The sequence below is a fragment of the Rhincodon typus genome, chromosome 1 (assembly GCF_021869965.1).
Source record: "Rhincodon typus isolate 14 chromosome 1, sRhiTyp1.1, whole genome shotgun sequence".
NCBI classification, from domain to species: Eukaryota; Metazoa; Chordata; class Chondrichthyes; order Orectolobiformes; family Rhincodontidae; genus Rhincodon; species Rhincodon typus.
In genome coordinates this window covers 39,187,321-39,211,037 of record NC_063332.1, presented here as the reverse complement: position 1 = coordinate 39,211,037, position 23,717 = coordinate 39,187,321, and the positions used below count along the sequence as shown (strand labels likewise).

At 39.6% G+C, this 23,717-nt stretch overlaps 1 protein-coding gene across 1 annotated transcript in view; it reads right to left on the bottom strand.

Annotated features, from left to right (window-relative positions):
• Positions 1-963: 963 nt before the first annotated feature.
• Positions 964-23,717, bottom strand: part of LOC109918345 (ankycorbin) — a 41,429-nt gene continuing 18,675 nt past the window's right edge. The window contains exons 4-10 of the mRNA XM_020518263.2: positions 23,587-23,694; positions 22,929-22,995; positions 15,862-15,980; positions 10,354-11,946; positions 9,303-9,452; positions 5,433-5,498; positions 964-2,831 (exon numbers count right to left, since the gene is read on the bottom strand). Coding sequence (XP_020373852.2) covers positions 2,754-2,831; positions 5,433-5,498; positions 9,303-9,452; positions 10,354-11,946; positions 15,862-15,980; positions 22,929-22,995; positions 23,587-23,694 — 2,181 coding nt within the window. The 3' untranslated portion in view covers positions 964-2,753. The remainder of the gene's footprint in view (positions 2,832-5,432; positions 5,499-9,302; positions 9,453-10,353; positions 11,947-15,861; positions 15,981-22,928; positions 22,996-23,586; positions 23,695-23,717) is intronic.

The following is a 23,717-nucleotide window of genomic DNA, read 5'->3' as shown; positions in this document are numbered from 1 at the left end:
AGAAGCTTTCCTGCTCCTCTGATGCTGCTTGGCCTGCTGTGTTCATCCAGCTCCACACCTTGTTTTCTCAGATTCTCCAGCATCTGCAGTTCCTACATCCTCCAATACATGTTTTCTATTACTGATAACTCGTAAATAGCTTGAAATGACATATGTTAACAAAAATCCCAGTGGGGAATCATACAATATAAATCTGTGATCTCTATGAATCCTTTATTATTCTGAGCTTTGTTTGTTTAGAATATAAACAACATTATCTTAACATGAAGAAATAACACTGCTTCGGTTGATGCACAGATTCAACTGCAAGTTGTTGTTATGAGATAGATACATATTACAAGATAGCTTGCATTCAATTTTTTATTCATTATAGGGAATACTGCACTCCCACACCCAACCCTTCCAAAAAAATGCACTATAAATGAGATGTAGGGCCTTTCCTTGGTTTATATTGAAACACTATTATTCTATGTTTTCCCAACTAATTTTAACTGTATACAAGGGAATGGATCTTCCAAATATTTAAATATTTACATATTTTTAATTCTGGTTAGATGTATATGTAATTTGATCTAGAGAAGGAATTATAATATCTGTCTTCAAAGGTCAAATGACAAAATAACCTATGTATTTAAGATGCAAATCGTGCACTATTTAAATTTATTTTGTTTAATATTGTTCATTACATTGAGCTTCAAATGTAAAGTTCGAGCAGGTTTTTAAATCAGAGTGATTTTAATTCTTCACTAAGTATCAAGCAGTGGAACTTTAATGAATGAATATAATGTGGCAATGTATATCTGCACATATCTGCTTTAGGTAACTCAAAGGTTTTTATTCAGATCTATATGCTGATAAAGATTATGAACCTGCAAAAATGTGAAACACTTTTACTATTATGACTAGTTTATCAGCTACAGAATTTCTGATATGAAGGAGGTTGTGACAATAAGTTAAAAAATGTTTCACCATTTGCTGTTTAATTTATAACTTTTGACTCAAATGGCATGAGAATTGTTAGGTAGTTGCAGCTTTGTATATCAAAATTATGCTGTACACTGCATATAATAGTATTTGAAAGAAGTTTAACACATCATCTATTTTATCTTAAGCCTTATGAGCAAACTACTAATGCTCTTAGGTCATGGAGAACGAGAAGCATCAGTTGACTCTATTGTTTCTAATGGTGCAACATATCTTAATTGCAAACCTAGTGCAGGCAAATGTTTCATTTATGTCAACCAAAGTCATACAGACAGAATTTTGTGGACTCCTGCTAACAGGTTAGCTGGCAGGGAGGTCTATTAAAAAAAAAACGGGTGTCTTATCTCCCTGTTATCCCCTGACCTGGCTGAAATTTTACGGGATGGGGGTGAATCCTAAAATGGGAAACACAGCTTTTGCCCCAGTTTGCACCTTAAAGTGGAATTTCCCACTCAGGCTAATGGGAGGGGCTCGAGGAAGTGGGAGGTGCACATTAGGTTATCTTGCTAAGGCCAAGTGGGGTGGCATTGTGCCATCGTGCTGTTTCCATTTCTGGTCTCCTTTCAAAATCCAGTGTCTTTGCCTTGCAGGTGTTCTCTCTACGCCTGGCTTTCAAAGCAATACCCTCTCCTCCACCCTCTGGTTCTCCCTTCCCCTATTCATGAGTTCACACCCATGCTGGGGCTCCAGTACACCGACTCAAGAGACTGGGTCTAGCGGTCATTCCCTGGGTGCCAATGGGACTTTTGCTGACAGCACTCTTGAGGGAATTCTGCCAGGGAGTCGTGGAAAGGCCACCTCGAACCAGATAATGCCTAACGAGGTGTTAAATGCTGCAAGGAATGATCCTACTCATAAGGTTTAAAAAAATCTGAAATTCTGTACATTGTGTTGAGATGACGGGAGTAGAGTAATGATTGTAAAATTATTGAATAAGCATGTAGCATTTACATTCATAATTGAGATTGGACCATATCATGGTGCAAAAGAGGACAAGTATGCAGAAAGGAATGGCAAGATTCCACAAACCAACATGCCAGGAGTAGAAATAATCCAATTTAAGGACTTTCAGCAATAATCAAAAGGTCACATACAAAATGTAATTAATCCAACAGAAATGTTCACTTGTCTGCTTTTCATTTGTACTTTGCATTTTTCTCTTGCTTAGACTCTCGGTATTCAAACCAATACTTTTCCAATTTCCACAAATTGCCCTTTTTCTCTTCAGTTTACACTGCTTCCCCCCAGCTACATTGTATACATCTGTAGGTCAAATATAAAATCCCTACAGTGTGGAAATAGGCCCTTTGGCCCGTGATGACAAGATGGCATTAGCTTCTCCAGTACATTCAGTATTTCCTGTGTACCCATAACATTCATTAAATTATTGTACAATTGTATTGTTAAGTATCTGATGTTGGATACTTGTGTTTCTGGTGATTCATACCATTCCCTAACCACAGGTATCAAGAGCTTGCAGTTCCAATGGCATGATCAACAAACTAAATATGTTCTGAGCAAATATGATAACAACTGTACAAACTAGCTTGTTCCAATGAATTTTTGCTATTGGAATTTTGGTACAAACAAACTGATTACACATTTTAATATAATGTACATACAGTTAGTAGGTAGAACAAAGAAAGCTCCTGTAAACATTTTTCTGCAGTTTTAACTGTAAATTATCCCGTACTCATTCATTTTAACAGCAGTGACAATTGAACATTAGACAAAGGTTGGCTAAGTAATGTTTTATATATACATATAAATTACTTCGTCTGTGGCTGAGATTTGCACATTGTCAAAATCTGTTTCAGAGCCTTCTGAACATCTTCATCCATTTGACCCTGGAAATATATTTACAAAATGTAAATTCATGAACCAAACTATACAACTTTTGATCCTAAATATAAGAACAATGGAGTCCCTGCAAAGGAAGTTTAAAGATTCAGGTACAAGAAGTGGACTTCAATCCTGCAAGAGTATCAATTTCAAGACAACTCTTGGTTCAGTATACACAATAGGCAGGCTTCATCTGACCAGGGTAAGTGGTTTCTCTCCATCTGCTCTTTTAAATGTGGATGTGATTTTGAACATCTCCATCAAGTCACTTCATTTTCAAATAAAGCAAACTGCTGCTGAGCAAGGGGACGTGATGCATTTGGATTTCCAGAAGACATTTGACAAGGTGCACATGGGAGGCTGCTCAATAAGATAAGGGCCCATGGTGTTCAGGGCAAGGTGTAGTTGAGGAGGCAGGGCGGCTGCGGAAAAATTTGTACAGGCTGGGAAAGTGGGCGAAGATTTGGCAGATGGAATACAATGTGGGAAAGTGCACTTATATAGAAAGAATAGATGCATAGATTATTTTCTACACGTGGTAAGGCTTCAGAAATCGGAAGCACAAAGGGATTTGGGAGTCCTAGTTCAAGATTCTCTTCAGGTTAACATGCAGGTTCAGTTGGTAGTTAGGAAAGCAAATGCACTGTCAGCATTCATTTCAAGAAAGCTTGAAAACAAGAGCAGAGATGTACTGCTGAGTCTGTATAAGGATCTGGTCAGACCGCATTTGGAATATTGCAAGCAATTTTGGGCTCCATATCTAAAGTAAGATGACTGGCCATAGAGGAGGTCCAGGGGAGATTTGTTTTAAATTTATTCATTCGCAGGATGAGAGCATCACTGACAAGGCTACATTTATTGCCCACCCCTAATTGCCCAGACAGCAGAGTCAACCACACTGCTCTGGGTCTGGAGTCACATTTAGGCCAGACTAAGTAAGGATGGCAAGTTTCCTTCCCTAAAGGAAATTAGTAAATCAAATCATTTTTTTTCTGACAATTGATAGTGGATTCATGGTCATCATTAGAATCTTAATTGCAGATTTTATTGAATTCAAATTCCTGCCATCAAACCTGCACCCCACTCCACGCTCCCCCCACCCTTCCAAGAACATTCCTGAGTCTCTGAATTAACAGTAGAGGGATAATACCACAAGGCCGTCACCTCCCCTTTACAAGAATGATCCCGGGGATATGATAAGGGCTTGTCATATGTTGAACAGTTGAGGATTCTGAATCTGTACTTGGAGTTTAGGATGAGGAGGGGATCTGATTGAAACTTAGAGGATACTGAGAGGCCTGGATAGAGTGGATGCAGAGATGTTTCCACTAGTAAGAGACACTCGGACCCTCAGGAGAAATTAAACAGATTAGAATAGCTGTACATCAGAGATCAGTGTTCAGTTTACTTTTCAATATAGGGAATAGAACAGCAACATTTGCTGATTTCACAGAAGTTAACCATTTAGCAAACAGTAAAGATTGATTACACGAAAACATAAGGAGGACATAGACAAGTTATTTTGTTGGACAAACACCTCACAGATATAAATGTGACGTAAAGAAGTATCAAGTAACTGGATTGAAGAATTAAGAGTGAACAGGTGCAGAAACCTCTGGAAAAATGCTGAAATGTTTGTTGACTTTGACATCTTACAAACCTTACACAGCATTGTCCAAACCCTTGACCTCTACCAGCCAGAAGGACAAGGGCAGCAGATGCATGAGTACACAACTACCTGCAATGTCCCCTCCAAACTAAACACCATCTTAATTTGGTAATATTTCACCATTCCCCTTCAAAGTAAATGGTCATGTCCTGGAACTCTCTTCCTAACAGCATTGTGGCTGTCCCTACACTCCAAGGAATGCAGTGGTTTAAGAAGGAAGCTCATCCACACCTTCTCCAGGGGAATTAAGGATAAATAATAATGCTGGCTTAGTTAGCAACCTCCACGCCCCTAAAACTGCCATTTTTTAAAAAAATCCAGGGTATAAATGGTTAATTCCATTCAAGATCCAGGGTATAATTGGTTAATTCCATTCAAGTATGAGTACAGATCATTATTGTCATAAAAAATGGCAACAATGCTTTAGAGGTTTTATAAATAGAAACTTACAAGCTACAAAATGAAGAAGATGGCTTATACGTAGCAGCACTTATGCACCAGTTAGAGTGTGGCATCACCTTGGGAACTCAAGAGAGATGAAGTAGATAAAACATTCAAAGTTTAAAATTTGGTCATGAAGGTGCACAGCTTTTGGCGCTATTTCTCAAAAGCATAGAAAATCCGGTGACATTCTCTGAAGGATAATTTGTGAATGAATATCAAAATGTGCACAGTGAAATGGTTTGAAAGGGAGAAATCATAACTATTTTAAAATTATCAAGTAAACAGAAAGGTTGAAGTTTTCTTTACATTAACTCTTTTCAAACATTGAATCTTTTGCCAAAGGAAGTATCTGAAACAAAAAACCAAGGCGTCTTTTCATATTAAGGTTCACAAAGGTAATGTAGGAATTTTTTATGAAATAAAGAAATCCCTCAAATCAGGAATTACCTAAACTGTGTTGTGCAATATACAATCAATAATTACAGAAACCTACCTGAACTGCATACAGAAGGTGCATTCTATACACAGACACGACCTCATGATGTCGTTGATTTGCATCCTGTAATTTTACAAAATAATATCTGATTGATTAGATTAACTGTATTACATATTTGGAAAACAAGAAATTGAACTATGTCAAAAAATAACTTCATTTAGGACTTTCACTTAAGATAATTTACCCATTCATTTTGACTATATTTAAGTTTCTCATTTTAGAAAAATCTAATCCTTTAAACTCCTTCACTACAATCTGATGAGATCTCTGCACTTCAATTTTACACCCTGATATCTCTCAATTTTAATCACTCCATCACTGATGGCTGTGCTTTCAACAACTTGGTCTTTAGGACTGAAATTCCCACCCTAAATCTATCCATCTCACTGCTGCTTCTCCTGTAAGACATTCTTTAAAATCTACCACTTCAACCATGCACTGGATCATCTGTTGTATTATTTTCATCTGGTTTACAGTTATGTCTTGTTCGATGATGGACCACGAGATGCTTTGGTAATATTGTACTCGAGGTACTATATTTTATACACGCCATTGTTTTCCTGCCTTTGCAAGATAATGGATTAAATTTTGCAGACTGCAGCAAAAGAACAGCATTGCTGCTGATCTCGAAGAACTCTACCCCAAAATTGAGCGATTTAACAGCAAAGAATTCCCCTTTCCCAATGGCGGTTCTAGTATAGAGCCAAGGTAACAGGAATACCATGCTTCCAGCAACGGGGGTATCAGCACAAGTATTCTCCCAAAGTGCAAACTAGGAGATTACAAGCATTGAACTCCTTCACTGTCATTACAGATTTCAGGCAATACAACACATTATGAATCGATTAAAGTAGAATCTAAAATAAAGATAAATTTATTTGATAAATGTGTCTTTTTAATTGTATTAGGGAAGTCTCTATTCTTCAAGTATAAAATCAAACTTTCAAGGACAGTAAAGATCTTAACAGTAATTATAGAGTTAGTACATTTTTAGACATCCAGTTACACTTAATTCAATAAAGTGTGATTGTTTCATGGGTTTTTAAATGACAAGACCAATACCTTAAAAGTAGAAGTTCCTGTGATTTCACTAACTGCTTAATAATCGTAGTCTGGAAATAATAATGGGGAACAAGGAAATAGCTAACGAGTTGCATAAATACTTTTCATCAGTCTTCATGGTAGAAGACACTGATAACCTTTCAAAAATACCAAATAATCAAGGGGCAAAAATGGGGATAGGAAATAAATACAACAATTATCATGATAGAAAGAAAGTACTGAGGAAAATAATGGAGCTAAAGGTCACTAAGTGTCCTTATCAAATGGATTGTGTCCTGAAATATTACAGTAAGCAGTTACAGAGATAGCAGATGCATTGGTAATAAGCCTCCAAAATACTTAAACTCTAGAAAAGTTTCAGAGGATTGGAAAACTGTCAATGTTACACCTTTATCTAAAAAGGGAAGGAGGCAAACAGGATGAAAGAAAATCCCAAGGCATTTTATATGTATAAAAGGAACCACAGGGTAACTAGCAAAAAGGTAGGTCCCACTCAAGGACAAAGGCGGGATTTATGCATTGAGCCGGAGGAAATGGGTGAGGTCCTTAACAAATCCTTTGCATTATTATTCACAAAGGAGAAGACATAGGAGATGGTGAGTCTCGAGATGGTTATGTTGATATTCTAGGGCATATCTATATAAAAAGGTGGTGGTTTTGGGTGTTTTGAAAAAACATTAAAGTAGACAAGTCCACAGGGCCTGATGGGATCTACGCCAGAATGCTGAGGGAGGCAGGTGAGGAAATTGCTGAGGTCATGTATGAAATATCTGTATCCTTTCTCATCACAGGAGCGGACTGGAGAATAGCCAACGTTGTTCCTTTAAGAAATGCAACAGGAAAAATCCAGGAAATTACAGGCCGCAGAGCCTTATGTAAGTGTTAGGTAAATTACTGTAGAAGATTCATAGGGATAGGATCTCCTCACATTTGGAAAAATATGGACTTTTTATTGAAATGCATCATACCTTTGTGTGGGGAAGGTATTGTATCACAAACTTGATTGAGTTTTTCAGGAAGTGACAAAGATGATTGACGTGGGCAGGATAATCGATATCGTGTATGGACTTTAGCAAGGCCTTTGACAAGGTCCCTTGTAGCAGGCTGATACAAGAGGTAAAGTCAAATGGGATTCACAGTGGGTTGGTAAGAGGGATACAGAACTGGCTTAGTCATAGCAGACAGACAGTCACAGGGGAGGGTGACTAGTGGTGTTCCACAGGAATCAGTGCTGGGATGCCTGTTGTTTGCATATATATATATATATATATATATATATAAACAATTTGGAGGAGAACATAGGTGGCCTGATTAGAAAATTTGCAGGTGACACAAAGATTGGAGGAGCTCCAGATAGTGGGGAGCATTGCCAGAGGAGATAGCAGGATATAGATTGGTTGGAGACTTGGGCACAGAAATGGCAGATGAGGTTTAATCCAGACAAATCTGAGGTTATGCATTTTAGGAGATCTAATGCAAGAGGGAAGTATACAGTGAGGGTTCTTAGTAGCATCAACATAGAGCGATCTAGGTGTACTGATCTACAGTTGCCTGAAAGTGGCAGCACAAGTGGATAAGGTGGTGATGAAGGCATGTGGTATACTTGCCTTCATCATTCGGGGACAGAGTATAAAATTTGCAAGTCGTGTTGCAACCGTATAGAATTTTATTTCATCCACATTTGGAATGTTATGTACAGTTCAGGTCGCCACACTGTCAGAAGAATCTGGAGGCTTTGGAAAGGGTACAGAAATTGTTTACCAGGATGCTGCCTAGTTTGAAGGGTATTAGCTATAAGGAGAGACTGGACAAACTTGGTGGGTTTTCACTAAATGTCAAAGGATGAGGGGCGACCTGATAGAAGTGTACAGAATAATGAGAGGCATGGACAGAATGGATAGTCAGAGTCCTTTACTCAGAGTGGAAATGTCAAGCGCTAAGGGACATAGGTTTAAGGTAAAAGGGGGTAAGTTTAAAAGAGAGGTGACAGGCAAGTTTCTTTTGACCACGGAGGGTGGCAAGTGCCTGGAATGCACTGCCAGAGGTGGTGGTGGAAGCAGATACAGTAGCAATATTTAAGAGGCATCTTGACAGATACATGAGTAGGCAAGGAATAGAGGGATACAGACCACGTACAGGCAAAAGATTTTTTAGTTTAGAAAGGCATCATATCATAGAGTCATACAAAACCAAATTTCCCAAACTATACTAGTCCCATTTGCCTGCGTTTGGCCCTTATCCTTCCTATTCTTTCCTATTCATGTACCTGTCCAAATGTCTTTAAATGTTCTAACTGCAGCTGCATCTACCACATTCTCTGGCAAACAAACCTTCTTAGTGAAAAGTTGCCCTCAGGTCCTTTTTATTTCTTTCTCCTCTCACCTTAAAATCATGCTCTCCAGTTTTGGATTTCCCCACCCTAGGGAAAAGACCTTTGCTATTCACCTTATCTATACCTCTCATGATTTTATAACCCTCTGTAAGGTCACCTCTCCTATGCTCCAGTGAAAAAAATTCCCAGCCTATCCAGCCTCCCCTTATAACTCCCCTCCAGTCTCAATTACATCCTTGTAAATCTTTTCTGCACCCTTTCTAATATGGGCCTGTTCCTATGCTGTACTGTTCTTTGTTCTCTTCGTTCTTTGAGACGAAAAGTATTGGTAACTGTAGGCCAGTTAGCTTAGCAACTGTGATTGGGAATATGTTAGAATCTATTACGAAGGATGTTATAGCACAGCATAACGAAATACATAATATGATCAAGCATACACACAGTTTCCCAAAGAGGACATGTATGTTACTTACAGATAACTGGTGTTGTAAATTCTTCACTTGCTGCTGAAGTGTCTCAAGCTGTTGATTTTGTCTTTTGACAGTGCTTGCAGTATAAGAAAGTTGAGAAAGACTGTTGAGTGCCTCTTTTAGTTTGCTCACTTCCTTGGACAATTCACTGTTCTGTGTAAACACCAAAATACAATATGTTCAACTGGTGTGAGAGATTAGATTCATTATGCAAGGGCCAGAAAAAAAAGATGAATTTGGTATAACATTCCCATTAATATCCTCGTACATGGGAAAAGGGACAGTAATGCCACCACTTGAGCTTGTTCCATAATTCAATTTGAATCCAGAAGGGCTGAGAAATGTTTGGTATGTTAATAAAGAAGAAACCGCAAAGGACACACAGGAAACAAAAACGGAATCAGCTTGAAACACTTAGTAGCTCAATAATCTTTAGATTATTTTTCTTTCTCCACAGACTAACTGTGTAGTGTTTCTGAATCAGATTCCTGCAACACAAATAAAAGGCTAATTTGGAATGAACTTTTGCTGCATGGGTGTCCCAAGAAGTGGCTGAATTGGCAATGCAATAGAGGTGGGATTAGATTCCAATATCGTTCCCAAAAGCTCCTTATATTGCTGTTAGGAAGAACAGCCTTGTGTAATAAGTGGACTCAATATATTTTGCTGAGAACCGAATTAAAGGAAAATGAAGCCCTCTTACATTTAGAGAAAGGTTTCTAAATTTACACAATCAAAACAATATATCAGATATATTCCAATTACTGACTTCCTAAGTTTGTGTAAAAATAATTTCATTGAAGAGGTCACAATCACCATATTGTTTAATTATTTGTCAATAATTTATATAGTATTGAGTCTTTATTGTGAGGTTGATGGATAAGGGAGCACATGGCGGGAGGGCAGACATTGGAGCTGGGGGATGACGGCATATCAAAATTGAGGCTTATCAGAAAATGATTCTTCAGTGACAATTATCTATCAAGTATCCCAACTAATAAATCCACAGAGTCCAAAATTAAAATGAACAGCAAAACTGGATGTCAAATCTTGCCTTTTTGTCTTTATCTTCTTCCAGCTTCAAGGACTCTTTAATCTGTTTTTGCAATTCTTCAACAGTTTGCTGCATGTCATGGCTTCTAACACGAAGCCTTTTGATTTCTTGTTCCTTGGCCCCAAGTTGAGCTTGAGCTGTATCGCGCTCACTCTTTGCTAGCAAGTGGTCTTTCTGAGCTTGTGCAACTTCAGCAGATGCCTTTTCTTGTTCTTTCAGTAGATCATTTATTTTAGCAGTTAATCGATTGGACTCAGCCTCTAATGAAACTTTTAACTTCTCATGCTCTGATTTTGGAACCATTGCTTCTTGAACAGCAGCTGTTTTTGTTGCCAAATTTCCTTGCAAGATATTCAGCTCTATTTCTTTCTGCTCAAGCCCTTGCTCCATCTGGCGCACTTTTCCATTAAAAGTTTTTATTGTATTTTCAAGGGTAATTTTAATTTGATTATGTTCAGAGAGAGGTACAGAAGTCTGCATTTGAAGCTCAAGCTCTTTCTGCAACATTGTATTGTCCTGCTCAGCTTCCTTAACCTTCATCTCCATCTCTGATAGCTTTTCCTTCAATTCATCTACAGAATCATTTAGAACTTGTACTAGTTGTTCATGCTGTTCTTTGTGGATATAGTTTGAATTAATATGCTCAGATGCCACTTCAGTCTTTTTATTCTTCAGTTGTTTTAACTCACATTTTGCATCATTGTACTGCTGTGCGATTTCAGTTACTTGTGTATTCAGATCATCGATTGTTCTGTTCAGTGCTGTCACCATCTCTTGCAAGTAGTTGTCTCTTTGAGAAGAGGTCTGATGGTTCAGTTTTTCTTGTAGCTTTTTAATTTCTTCTTGTGCTTCCTCATACTTCTCAATTAATAGTGCCTTCTCTTGATTGACATTCTCCAAAAGTAAGCTTTGAGAATTTCTTAATTCCTCACACTCTTCCACAGACATACATTTAGCCAAGATTTTATCTTTTATTTCCAGCAGTTCTTCCATTTCTCTCAGGTTGTTATTGGCCTTTTCTTCATCTTCCAAAGCTCTTTTAAGTCTTTGCTTTAGTTCTTCGATCTCATCCTCGTAAGTCTGAGTCAACTCTTCCAAATTTGGTAAAGGCATACGTTCCTCCTTGCAGCACAAATCCTGTTGTACCTGTGCTCGCAGACTGGAAAGTTCTTTCAGTGCCTCGTCATATTTGCTCTGTGTTTCTCGGAGTTTCTCTTCAAGACAATAACCATTCTCGTTAATTTCCCCTAATGTCTGACTATTTTCCTCAGAGAGTTCAGTCAACAAACCCATTGCTAATGTATGAGGAGTTTCTTGGTCAGGTACATCCTTTGCCCCTGTATTACTGTTCCTTTGTTCAAAAGTTTTTGTTTGGAGCGAACTATTTGACAGATTTGAAAACATCTCAGCTCTGAGGTTTGTAATTTCTGCTTCTGCATTCTTATACAGTTCCTTTAGCTGGATATAATCAGCTTTAAGAGTACTTTGGGAATCTTCTGAATTAAAATTTAAATCAAATGATGTTTCTAGATTTTGTCTTGATTGCTCATCCTGTGGCAATGTGCTCGTTACAATGTCCTGTGAATGCTTTCCCTGTAAATGAAATTAAATTCAGAATTAAACAGTAATTTACCAGTTTAAAAGAGCGAACATTTTCATAAAAATACCTTTGACAAATCCTGTTTTGCCAAGGTAGAACATCAGGTACAATTTACATATGAAGGACATTGCAATTTACAGCAAGCAACTCTGACCAAAAAGAACACAGTCCACAAATTTCTAAGGACAGCCTTGTCTTTCATTTCCTGATATCAGTTTAAATTTGGCACCAAGTCAAGTGGATCAATTGGCAGTTACTTTAAGACTGAAATTAGGGATTTTTTTAACCTCAAAAGGGTCATTACTCTGTGGAATTCTCTTCCCCAGAAAACAGTGGCAGCTGGGTAACAGCTTATTCAAGGCTGAATTGGATAGATCTTCACTAGACAAGGGGAGCCCAGGGTAATGGAGGTCAGATAAGCAAGTGGAGTTAAGACTACAATCAGATTTATCACAACCTCATTGAATAATGGAGCAGACATGTATCATAGAATCCCCACAGGCCATTCAGCTCATCAAGTCCATACCAAACCTTCAAGCAGCATCCCACCCAGACCCACACCCCTACCCTATCCCTGTGAACCTACATTTCCCATAGCTAACCCACCTAGCCCACACATCCCTGGATACTATGGACAAAGTGTGGCGAATCCACCTAATCTACACATCTTTGAACTGTGGGAGGAAACTGGAGCACGTGGAAGAAACCCACGCAGACCCAGGAAGATTGTGCAAACTCCACACAGACCATGTCTGGAATTGGACCCTGGTCCCTGGTGTTGTGAGGCAGCAGTGCTGCCCACTGAGCCACCGTGCTGCCCCATTTGCCATGAAGTGCAAATTGACTTATTCCAGTTCATAAGTTCTATGTTTATATGATGCCAGCAAACTAGTAAGTCACCAAACATTATTATTTAAAATAAAAGTTATTTCCTGAGATGGGGGCATCGCTGGAAAGGCCAGCACTTGTTTCACATTTTTAATTGCTCTTGAAGCAAGCAATTTGCTCAGGTAGTTAAAAGCCAATCACCTTGCTGTGGACTGAGTCACATACATGTCAGACTAGGTAAGGATTGCAAACTTATTTCACTAAAAGCCATTAGTGACTCAAGTGGGTTTTTTATGATGATTATGGCTGTCTCATGGCTACCATCACTGACACTGGCTTTCAGTTCCAGATTTCTTAACAAATCACAAATTCACCAGCATCTATGGTGGAAATTGAATTCAAATCCCAGGGCATTAGCACAATACCCCTGCTCACAAACAACAAACCAAGATGTAAAAAAAAACATCTTTTCCTTACTTAATATTTTCAGGGAACTAATGATTATGATTATATTAAGATGAAAAAAACTAAATGAAGATAAACATTTTAAAAAATGATTGGGGTATGTTCTTTCATTTATTCATAGGATGTGAGCATGGCTGGGTAGGGAAGCTTTTACTACCCAGTGAAAGAAAACAAAGAACTGCAGATGCTGGAAGTTAGAAACAAAATCAGAAATTGCTGGTAAGACCCAGCAAGTCTGGCAGCATCTGTGGAGAGAAAGCAGAGTTAACGTTTTGGGCCCATTCTGAAGAAGGCATCACTGAACCCAAAACATCAGCTCAGCTTTCTCTCCACAGATGCTGTCAGATCTGCTGTATTTTTCCAGCAATTTCTGGTTTGGTTATTGCTTATCCCTACATGGCCTGTAGGTGATGGTAGTGACTCACTTTCTTGAGCTGCTGCAGTACCTGAGGTGTAGGGACACCCACAGTGTTATTGGGAAGGAAGTTCCAGGATTTTGATCTTGCAACAGTGAAAGAACGGTGGTACTCCCAAGCATCTGCTGGTAAATTCGTGGGTTTGAAAGGTGTTATCAAAGGAGCCTTGGTGAGATACTGCAGCACATCTTTAGCAGCCACTGTGCTTCGTTTGAAGGGAAGAACGGTTGAGGCTGTACACCGACTCAGACAATATCTTTCCTGACACAAGGAGAACTGCGCACAGTACTTCATGTGTATTTTAACCAAGCTCCTATATAATTGAAGCAAAACTTCACTATGATACTCAAATCCTCTCACAATACAGGCTAGCATTCAGTAGCCTTCCCAACAACTTACTGCATCTGCATATTGACATTCACTAACAAGATTCTTTCGTACTTTCCAACCTCTTAACATTTAAGAAATATCTGACACACCTGTTTCTTGTCCCAAGTCAATAACCTCACATTTTTCCACAGTCAATTTGTCCATATTCTTGACCATTCACTAAGCTTGTTCAAATCCTCCTGAAGCCATTTTACACCTTCATCACAAGACATTCCCACTTATCTTTGTATCATCTGCAAATTTGGAAATATTACCACTGCCCCCACCTCCAAATCCTATAAAAAGTGAACAGCTGGGGCTCATGTACCGATCATTGCGGTTACCCACAAATCACAGCCTGCCAACAGGAGTATCGCTCACTGTTTCCCACTCTCTGTTTAGTTTGTGCAGCACATTACCTCCTATTCAATATGCTTTAGTCTTTCTAACTTTCCATGTGCATAGATCACTGAAAGTTGCCACCCAGGTTGATAGCGTTGTTAAGAAGGCGTACAGTATCTTAGGTTTTATTGGTAGAGGGATTGAGTTTCGGAGCCATGAGGTCATGTTGCAGCTGTACAAAACTCTGGTGCGGCCGCACTTGGAGTATTGCGTACAGTTCTGGTCACCGCATTATAGGAAGGATGTGGAAGCATTGGAAAGGGTGCAGAGGAGATTTACCAGGATGTTGCCTGGTATGGAGGGAAGGTCTTATGAGGAAAGGCTGAGGGTTTTGAGGCTGTTTTCGTTAGAGAGAAGAAGGTTAAGAGGTGACTTGATAGAGACATACAAGATGATCAGAGGATTAGATAGGGTGGACAGTGGGAGCCTTTCTCCTCGGATGGTGATGGCTAGCACGAGGGGACATAGCTTTAAATTGAGGGGTGATAGATATAGGACAGATGTCAGAGGTAGGTTCTTTACTCAGAGAGTAGTAAGGGCGTGGAATGCCCTGCCTGCAAAAATAGTAGAATCGCCCACTTTAAGGGCATTTAAATGGTCATTGGATAAACATATGGATGATAATGGAATAGTTTAGGTTAGATGGGCTTCAGATTGGTTTTCACAGGTCGGCGCAACATCGAGGGCCGAAGGGCCTGTACTGCGCTGTAACTTTCTATGTTCTATGTTCTATGTAACTATCCTCCATTGGGGGACCTTATCAAAACCATCTGAAGTTCTATGTATAATGTGTCCATTTGCTCTCCCTTACCAATCTTGTTCGTAACATCTTTAACCAGTTTGTCAAACATGATCCCATTTACTAATCCATGCTGACTATGCCCAGTTAGATCATTATCAATAAGGTAACTATTTATCCCATCCTGATGGAGAGGGATAAAGTTTAAATCTGCACAGTATCTTTATTCATAACCCATTTTGCCACTGTTTGAAGAATACATTTGTGCTTAATATACAATTATTTTTGAACTATTTTGATAAAGAAACTTGGCGAAAGTCTTGTTTGTTCCAGATAGCAATAATGAAGACAAACAAATTGACTATTTTGGTGGTAAAGCAAAATATTTTGTACAAACATGCTTTCTTCTCTGCCTGGATTTCACTCTGTTGTTTACTCTTTGTCTCTACATCAAAAGCAACATTTGATCCTAGGCTTATAAGCAATGTTATGAGAGATGCACTTGTAAATATTTCCAGGCCGAAACATTTCTCTTACCATAAATTTCAATGGCAAAATCAATGACAATTACTGGTTGAACAGACATGCATTGGATCATAATTTGAAGGTATAGATATCAAGATCAAAACTGTAAAGGGATTCAAATGCTAATAAATAACTAATAAAGAATCATAGATTATCTAAAGTACCTGCAATATACCCCATAACTCTTTATTTTGCACCTCAAGAGAAGCAATTTGGGATTGCAATGCCATTATTTGGTCTGGTTCTTCAACAAACGAGGTTTCAGTTTTTTTACTTCCACTACCTAAAAGACAATCAATTATTATATCTGAGATTATGTCTGAGCATTTATAAACAGATCTTTAGTACATTTGAAATGCAGAATGAAGGTCATCTCAATGTTAAACTAAATGAAGGACATTCATTGACCAATATGAAATAGAATTGCAGTGAATAGATATTATGTAAATACACTGAGCACAGTACAATTTAAAGCTATTATTTTTACGTGATTCAAATTTTTGGAATAATGCATTGCAACTACGGAAAAGAGAAATTAGTTTAAAAAAACGCGGATTGAATGTGGAAAAATCAATTTAAACTGATCAAATTTACATTAAAAATCAGACACAAGCCCCATGTATTTCACAGTTATATGGTTTTCGACTTTTTATATGATTACAAACCATTGAGAAATAAAATTAAATGAATATTATGGTGATTATGCTACTATACTTGATCAGTGTTTTTTTTTAAAATACTCTTGTGGGATTTGGGCATCCCAGGATGGCCAGCATTTATTGCCTGTCCCTACTTGCCCTTGAGAAGGTGGTGAGCTGTCTTCTTGAACTACTACAGTTCACATGCTGTAGGTTGACTTTCAACGCCATTAGAGAGGGAATTCCAGGATTCTGACCCAGCAACAGTGATTGAACAGCGATATATTGCCCAGTTATGATGTTAGTGGCTTGAATGGGAACTTGCAGGTGGCAACATTCCATGTATCTGCTGCCCTTGTCTTTCCAGATGGAAGTGGTCATGAGTTTGGAAGGTGCTATCTATGGATCTTTGATGAATTTCTGTAACACATCTTGTTGATTGTCGACACTGCTGTTATTGCATCTTGGTGCATGGAGTGGATGCTTCTGGATGTAGTGCCAATCAAACAGACTGCTTTGCCCTGAATGGTGTCAAACTTCTTCAATGTTGTTGGAGCTGCACCCATCCAGGTAAGGGGAGAGTGTTACGTCACACTGCTGACTGGTGCCTTGTAGAAGGTGGACATGCTTTGGGGATTCAGGAGGTGAGTTACTTGCCACGGTATTCCTAGCCTCTGACCCGGTGTTGTAGTCGCTGTGTTTATGTGGCAAATCCAGTTGAATATCTGGTCAATGATAACCCCAAGATGTTGACAGTGGGGGATTCAGTCATGGTTAGATTGTCTCTAATTCATGATGATCATTGCCTGGCATTTGTCTGGTGCAAATGTTACTTTCCAATTGTCAGCCCAAGCCTGGATATTGTCCAGATCTTATTGTATTTGAACACGGACTGCTTCAGTATATGAGGAGTTGTGAATGGTGCTGAACTTTGTGCAATCATCAGTGAACATCCCCACTTCTGATCTGATGGAACAAAGGTCATTGATGAAGCAGCTAAAGATGATTCTATCTAGGACGCGACACTGAAGAACTCCTGCAGAGATGCCATAGAGCTGAGATGACTCACCTCCAACAGCCACAACCATTGTCCTACATGCCAGGTATGACTCCAACCAGCAGACAGTTTGTTCCGTGATACTCATTGATTCCAGTTTTGCTAGGGCTGCTTGATGCCACACTCGGTTGAATGTAGCCTTGATGTCAAGGGCTGTCATTCTCACCTCACCTCTGGAATTCAGCTTTTTTGTCCATGTTTGAACCAAGGCTGTAATGAGGCCAGGGGCTGAGTGGTCCTGGCAGAACCCAAACTAGGCGTCACTGAGCTGTTTGAAAGCACTGTTGATAACACCTGCCAGCACTTTACTGATGATCGAGAGTAGACTGATGGGGTATCAAGTGTCCACGTTGGATTTATCCTGTTTATTCATGTACAGAACATAGCTGGGCAATTTTCCACATTGTTGGCTAGATGCCAATTTTGAAACTATACTGGAATAGCTTGGCTAGGGGAGTGGCAAGTACTGGAGCACAAGTCCTGCCTTCACTATTGCCCATAGCCCATAGGCCATAGCCTTTGTAGTATCCAGTGCTTCCAACCATTTCTTGATATCACACTGAGTGAATCAAATTAGCTGAAAACCGGTATTTATGATGCTGGGGACCATTGGAGGAGGCCAAGATGGATCATCCACTCAGCACTTCTGGCTGAAGATTACTGCAAAATGTTATTTTTTGCACTGGTGTGTTGGACTCTTCCATCATTGAGGATGAGGCTATTTATGGAGCCCCCTTCTGCAATGACTTATTTAATTGTCCACCACCATTCACGACTAGTTTTGGCAGGACTGCAGAGCTTAGATCTGATCCATTTGTTGTTGGATTGCTTAGCTCTATTAGCTCTGTCTATCACTTGCTGCTTATGCTGTTTGGTATGCAGGTAGTCTTGTTTGGTAGCTTTGCCAGGTTGATACCTCATCTTCAGGTATGCCTGGTGCTGCTCCTGGCATGCCCTCCTGCACTCTCCATTGAATGAGCGTTGACCCCTTGGCTTGGTGGTAATGGTTGAATGGGGTTGCACGGTGTGCTGGACTATAATTCTGCTGCTGTTGATGGCCCACAGTGCCTCACAGATGTCCAGTCTTGAGTTGCTAAATCTGTTTGAATTCTATCCCATTTAGCACAATGATAGTGCCACACAACATGATGGAGGGTATTCTCAACGTGAAGGCAGGACTTCGTCTCCACTGGTCACTCTTACTGATATTGTTATGGATAGATGCATCGGCAGCTGTCAACTTGCTAAAGATGATATCAAGTATGCTTTTCCCTCATTGGTTCCCTCACCACCTGCTGCACTGCCAGTCTAGCAGCTATCTCCTTTAGGGCCTGACCAGCTCAATCAATAGTGCTGCTGCCCATATTGATGGTCGACATTTAAATTCCCCACCCATAGTACATTTTATGTCTTTGTCACCCTGAGTGCTTCCCCCAGGTGTTATTCAACATGGAAGAGTACTAATTCATCAGCCAATGGAGGATGGTATGAGGTAACACCAGGTTTTATCCTTGCCCACGTTCCACCTGAAGCCAAGAGATTTCATGGGGTCCGGAGTCAATGTTTGAGAGTCCTAGGGCAACTCCCTCCCAACTGCATACCACTGTGGCACCACCCCTGCTGCATCTGTCTTGCCGGTGGGACAAAACATACCCAAGGATGGTGATGGTGGTGTCTGGGACGTTGTCTGTCAGGCGTGATTCCATGAGTATGACTACGTTAGACTTTTGCTTGGCCAGCCTGTGAGACAGCTCTCGCAATTTTGGCACTAACCTCTAAATGTTAGTGAGGAGGACTTTGTTTTGAACTTGCAACTGGTGGAACATACAAAGCAATGTGGCAGGGATCGGGCAGATGTTACTGAACACAGACTGCCGGTCTGAGGTCTATTTGTTTTAATGCGAGGTGAATTATAGGTAAGGCAGGTGAACTTAGAGCTGGATTAATACATTGAACATATGATGTTGTAGTTATTACAGAGACTTGGTTGAGAGAAGGACAAGACTGGCAGGTTAATGTTTCAGGTGAGATAGAGAGGAATGTAAAGAGTTGACAGAGTTGGGATATCACAGCTGTACTGAGAGAGGACACTTTGGAGGCCTCATCCAGTGAATTTTAAGTTACTTCTGAATAAGGATATGAGTAGTCCTCAGGTGACAGTACCAAACTAGGGGAAAGTTAACTACCATAACATTTGTCAGGAACTGGGGTATGTAAACTGGGGGGTGGCTGGTTGAGTGTGAATCCACATCTGGCATGTTGGAAACAAAAACAGAGATTGCTGGAAAAGCTCAGCAGGTTTGGCAGCATCTGTGAAGACAAATCAGAGTTAACGTTTCGGGTTCGATGACCCTTCCTCAGAACTAGTTCTGCAGGTCTTTCGGTTTTTATCTGGCATGTCAGAATCTTTTGAAGGCCAGTTTATTGGAGTTCAGGACCAGCATGTTGCTGTGAAAATGAAGGGTAAGCATGGCAAGATTCTGGAACTTTGGATGACAAGAGAAATTGAAAGCTCAGTCAAAAGTAAAAAGGAGGCATATGTCAGACTTAGGAAACTGAAGACAGAGCCCTAAAAGAATACAAAAATAGCCGGAAAGAACTCAAACAAGGAATTGGGAGGGCTAAAAGGGCCATGAAATATCTTCGGCAAACGGGATTAAGGAAAATTTCAAGGCATTTTATAAATAAATAATAAGCATGGGATAACTAGGGAAAGGTTAGGTCCACTCAAGGACAAAGGAGGGAACTTATGCATGGAACCAGAGGAATTGGGCGAGGTCCTTAACGAATACTTTGCATCAGCATTCACAAAGGAGAAGAACATGGCAGATGGTCAGTCTCAGAAGGGGTATGTTGTATGATATTCTAAGGCATGTCAAAATATAAAAGGAGAAGGTGTTGGGTGTTTTGAAAAGCATTAAGATAGACAAGCCGCAGGATCTGATGGGATCTATCCCAGAATGCTGAGGGAGGCAGGTGAGGAAATTGCTGGAGCCTTGTATGAAATCTTTGTATCCTCTTTAGTCACAGGAGAGGTCCTAGAGGACTTGAGAATAGTCAACATTATTCCTTTAGGAAGGGAAAGATGGATAATCTGGGAAATTACAGACTGGTGAGCCTTACGTTAGTAGTAGGAAAGCTATTGGAGAAGATTCTTAGGGATAAGATTCACTCACGTTTGAAAAAATATTGGCTTATTAGCAATAGGCAGCATGCCTTTGTGCATGGAAGGTCATGTCTCACAAACTTGATTGAGTTTTTTGAGCAAGTGACAGAGATAATTGACGGGGGCAGGGCGGTGAATGTTGTCCAGACAGACTTCAGCAAGGCCTTTGACAAGGTCCCTCATGACAGGTGGATACAAGAGGTGAAATCACATGGGATCCACAATGATCTGGTATGATGGTTAGAGAACTGGCTTAGTCATAAAAGACAGAGTAGCGGTGGAAGGGTGTTTTTCTGACAGGAGATCTGTGACCAGTGGTGTTCTGCAGGGATCAGTGCAGGGACCCCTGTTGTTTGTAATGTATTCCATTATTTGGAGCCATACGTAAGTGGCCTAATTAGTAAATTTGCAGATGACATAAAGATTGTAGGAGCTGCGGAGGGGGAGGTGGATTGCCAGAGGATACAGCAGGATATAGATAAATGTGAGACTTAGGCAGAGAAATGGCAGATGGAATTTAATCTGGACAAATGTGAGGTGATATATTTTGGGAGATCTAATGCAGGAGGGAAATGTACAGTAAATAGCAAAACCCTTCTCAACATCAACATACCGAGGGATCTAACAGTACAGGTCCAGAGTTATCTGAAAGTGGCAACACAAGTGGATAAGGTGATCAGGATGGCACATGGCATGCTTGCCTTCATCGTTTGGGGCACAGTATATGAATTAGCAAGTCATGTTGCAGCTGTATAGAACGTTAGTTCAGCCATATTTGGAATGCTGTGAACAGTTCCAGTTCTGGAAGGAAGTAGAAGCTTGGGACAGGGTACAGAAACGGTTTAGCAAGATGCTGCCTGTTTTGGAGAGTGTTAGTTACAAGGAGAGATTGGGCAAACTTGGTTTGTTTTCATTTGAATGTTGAAGAATGAGGGGTGGCCTGATAGAAGTTTACAACATTATCAGAGGCATGAATAAAATGAATAGTCAGTCTTTTTCTCCTCCCAGAGTAGAGATGTTAGTTACTAGGTGACATAGGTTTAAAGTAAAAAAGGGGTAATTTTAAAGGAGATGTGGGAGCCGAGCTTTTTTTTTTGATACAGAGTTTGGTAAGTGCTTATATGTATTGTAGTTTGTATGTCCAAAACAAGAGGTATGGACATTATATTTTTCAGGTGGATGTCTAAAGCCACTGCAGTTATTTGGGTAGGGTGGAGAACCTTTAGAAAAGGTCCACAAAAATCTTTGGGAGAGGTCAGGTGCCTTTTGGGATTGTTAAAAGTAGACATGTCCATCTGTAAAAAGTGGATTAATGCATTGGAACTGATCTCGCAAGCTATCACAATATAGTGCCTGTCAGTTCATAGTTTGATTGACAGCACTATTTCTTATCAAATATTTTGAAGTGGGCTACGAATATAAGTGCTTGCATTTATAAGGGATTAATTAAATGAAATAACCTTAAGGTAGTGAACGTAGCGGTTGAAGAGATGCAAAATGTTGAAGGTTGGAGGTCTGTTGTTTTTCTTGTTTCATTCTTTTCTCAAACAGCAATGAAAATGTCCAAAGCCATCAAGAAAGACCTTTCCCCACTGCTCACCTCCAAAGCCAGCAGTCCATGGGCTGCCTCCAAACTCTTGGGATGAAAGGTCTGATTCCTGCTAACACTTACACCCCAATAACAAAAATCCAACTGTCCAGGACACTTTCCCCTGGTGTGGTCTTTTGCTGTGTTCTTTCAGCTTCCTGTTTGTACACTTTCCCCTGGGTTAGGCTTGTGGAACTGGGAATTTTCCCAACTCTGAACTCCTTGCTCAAGTGTGAAAACTCAGGCCTAAGTAATGTGCTGCTCAACATATCTTGCATGTGATTCCCTACTTTGTCTTGTTTGTTCAGCCAATTGGATAAAGAATCAAATTAAGCCAAGTACTCTAAAGGAGGTGAAGCAAACTCACAGCTAAAGTTTGAAATTTGAGACAACAGTCACCTTTAAAAGGGAACTAGGTTGCAGCTTGACAGGTTTACAGTAATGTATATTCGACATTTGAAGAAGCATTTATCTCATTATTCTTGATGGTACTTATACACGTGATCACATTACATTTAATAAAACTTGTTTAAATATTCCATAAAACTATCCAACTTACTATGTCCTGTAGCAAGTTACATTTCAGCAGAAAGTCCAATCCAGCTTCTTAAAGCAATAATGGACCCTATAACCAACTTATAATACAGTACTGTTTCATTGGTAGTGATTACAAGCTTACACTGCATTTATGCTGCAGTACATATCTGACAATCACAAAAACAGTTACAAATATGTATCAGCATTAGCCGCACAATGTACAGGCCAGCAACCTCATACAATACCTATTGTATCAAATGGCACTTCTTCACTATTTCTACAGTCATGCTTTTTGAGGACATTTTGTTGTGCCTAAAAAAAATTAAGAAAGAAGAGAATGAGTTTTGATTTTTAATGTCTGTCCAGAAGATTTATTTCAGATTATTAAGACCGCAATTCAAATGATTGAAGTCCATCTGAAATGGAATTTCCTGCACAGCATATACAGATGGTGGTTACACATATGGTTACCAGCTTCTTTCTATAATTGTCCTATACTATACGACAAGCTGGTTAAATTGAGTAGACTGTAATCTAATACAAAACTTACATTACCACAGGAACAGGAAATAGACATATAGCTTATTTTCATAACCTTTGAAAAGTACTTGGATAAGCACTTGAAGTGTCATAAAATTCTAAACTATAGGCCTGGAGAGTGGGAAAATGGGATTAGTTTAAGTAGTAATTTTTCTTGGCAATTCAGACTGAAAGATCCTCTTCCGTACTAAATGATCCTATGAATTGATCAGATTATGGGTGATTGGAACTGCATTAACTCAAGTCTGTTCCCACTCCCTGGATATCCTTATCCAACAAAGGTCTCTTTGTCAGTCTTAAAAATTGCAATCGGTCCAGCATCCACTGACACAGCAGGTACACTCAATTTGAAAAGAAAAATACCTCTTGGAGGTTTTTATCTCGCAGTTGCTGATTTAGGTTTTGTATCACCTCCAGCAAATTTGCCTTCTCTGCTTGAAGTTTTCTCATTTCTTCATTGTTCTCTCTTTCCTGTAACACAAATATATCAAAAT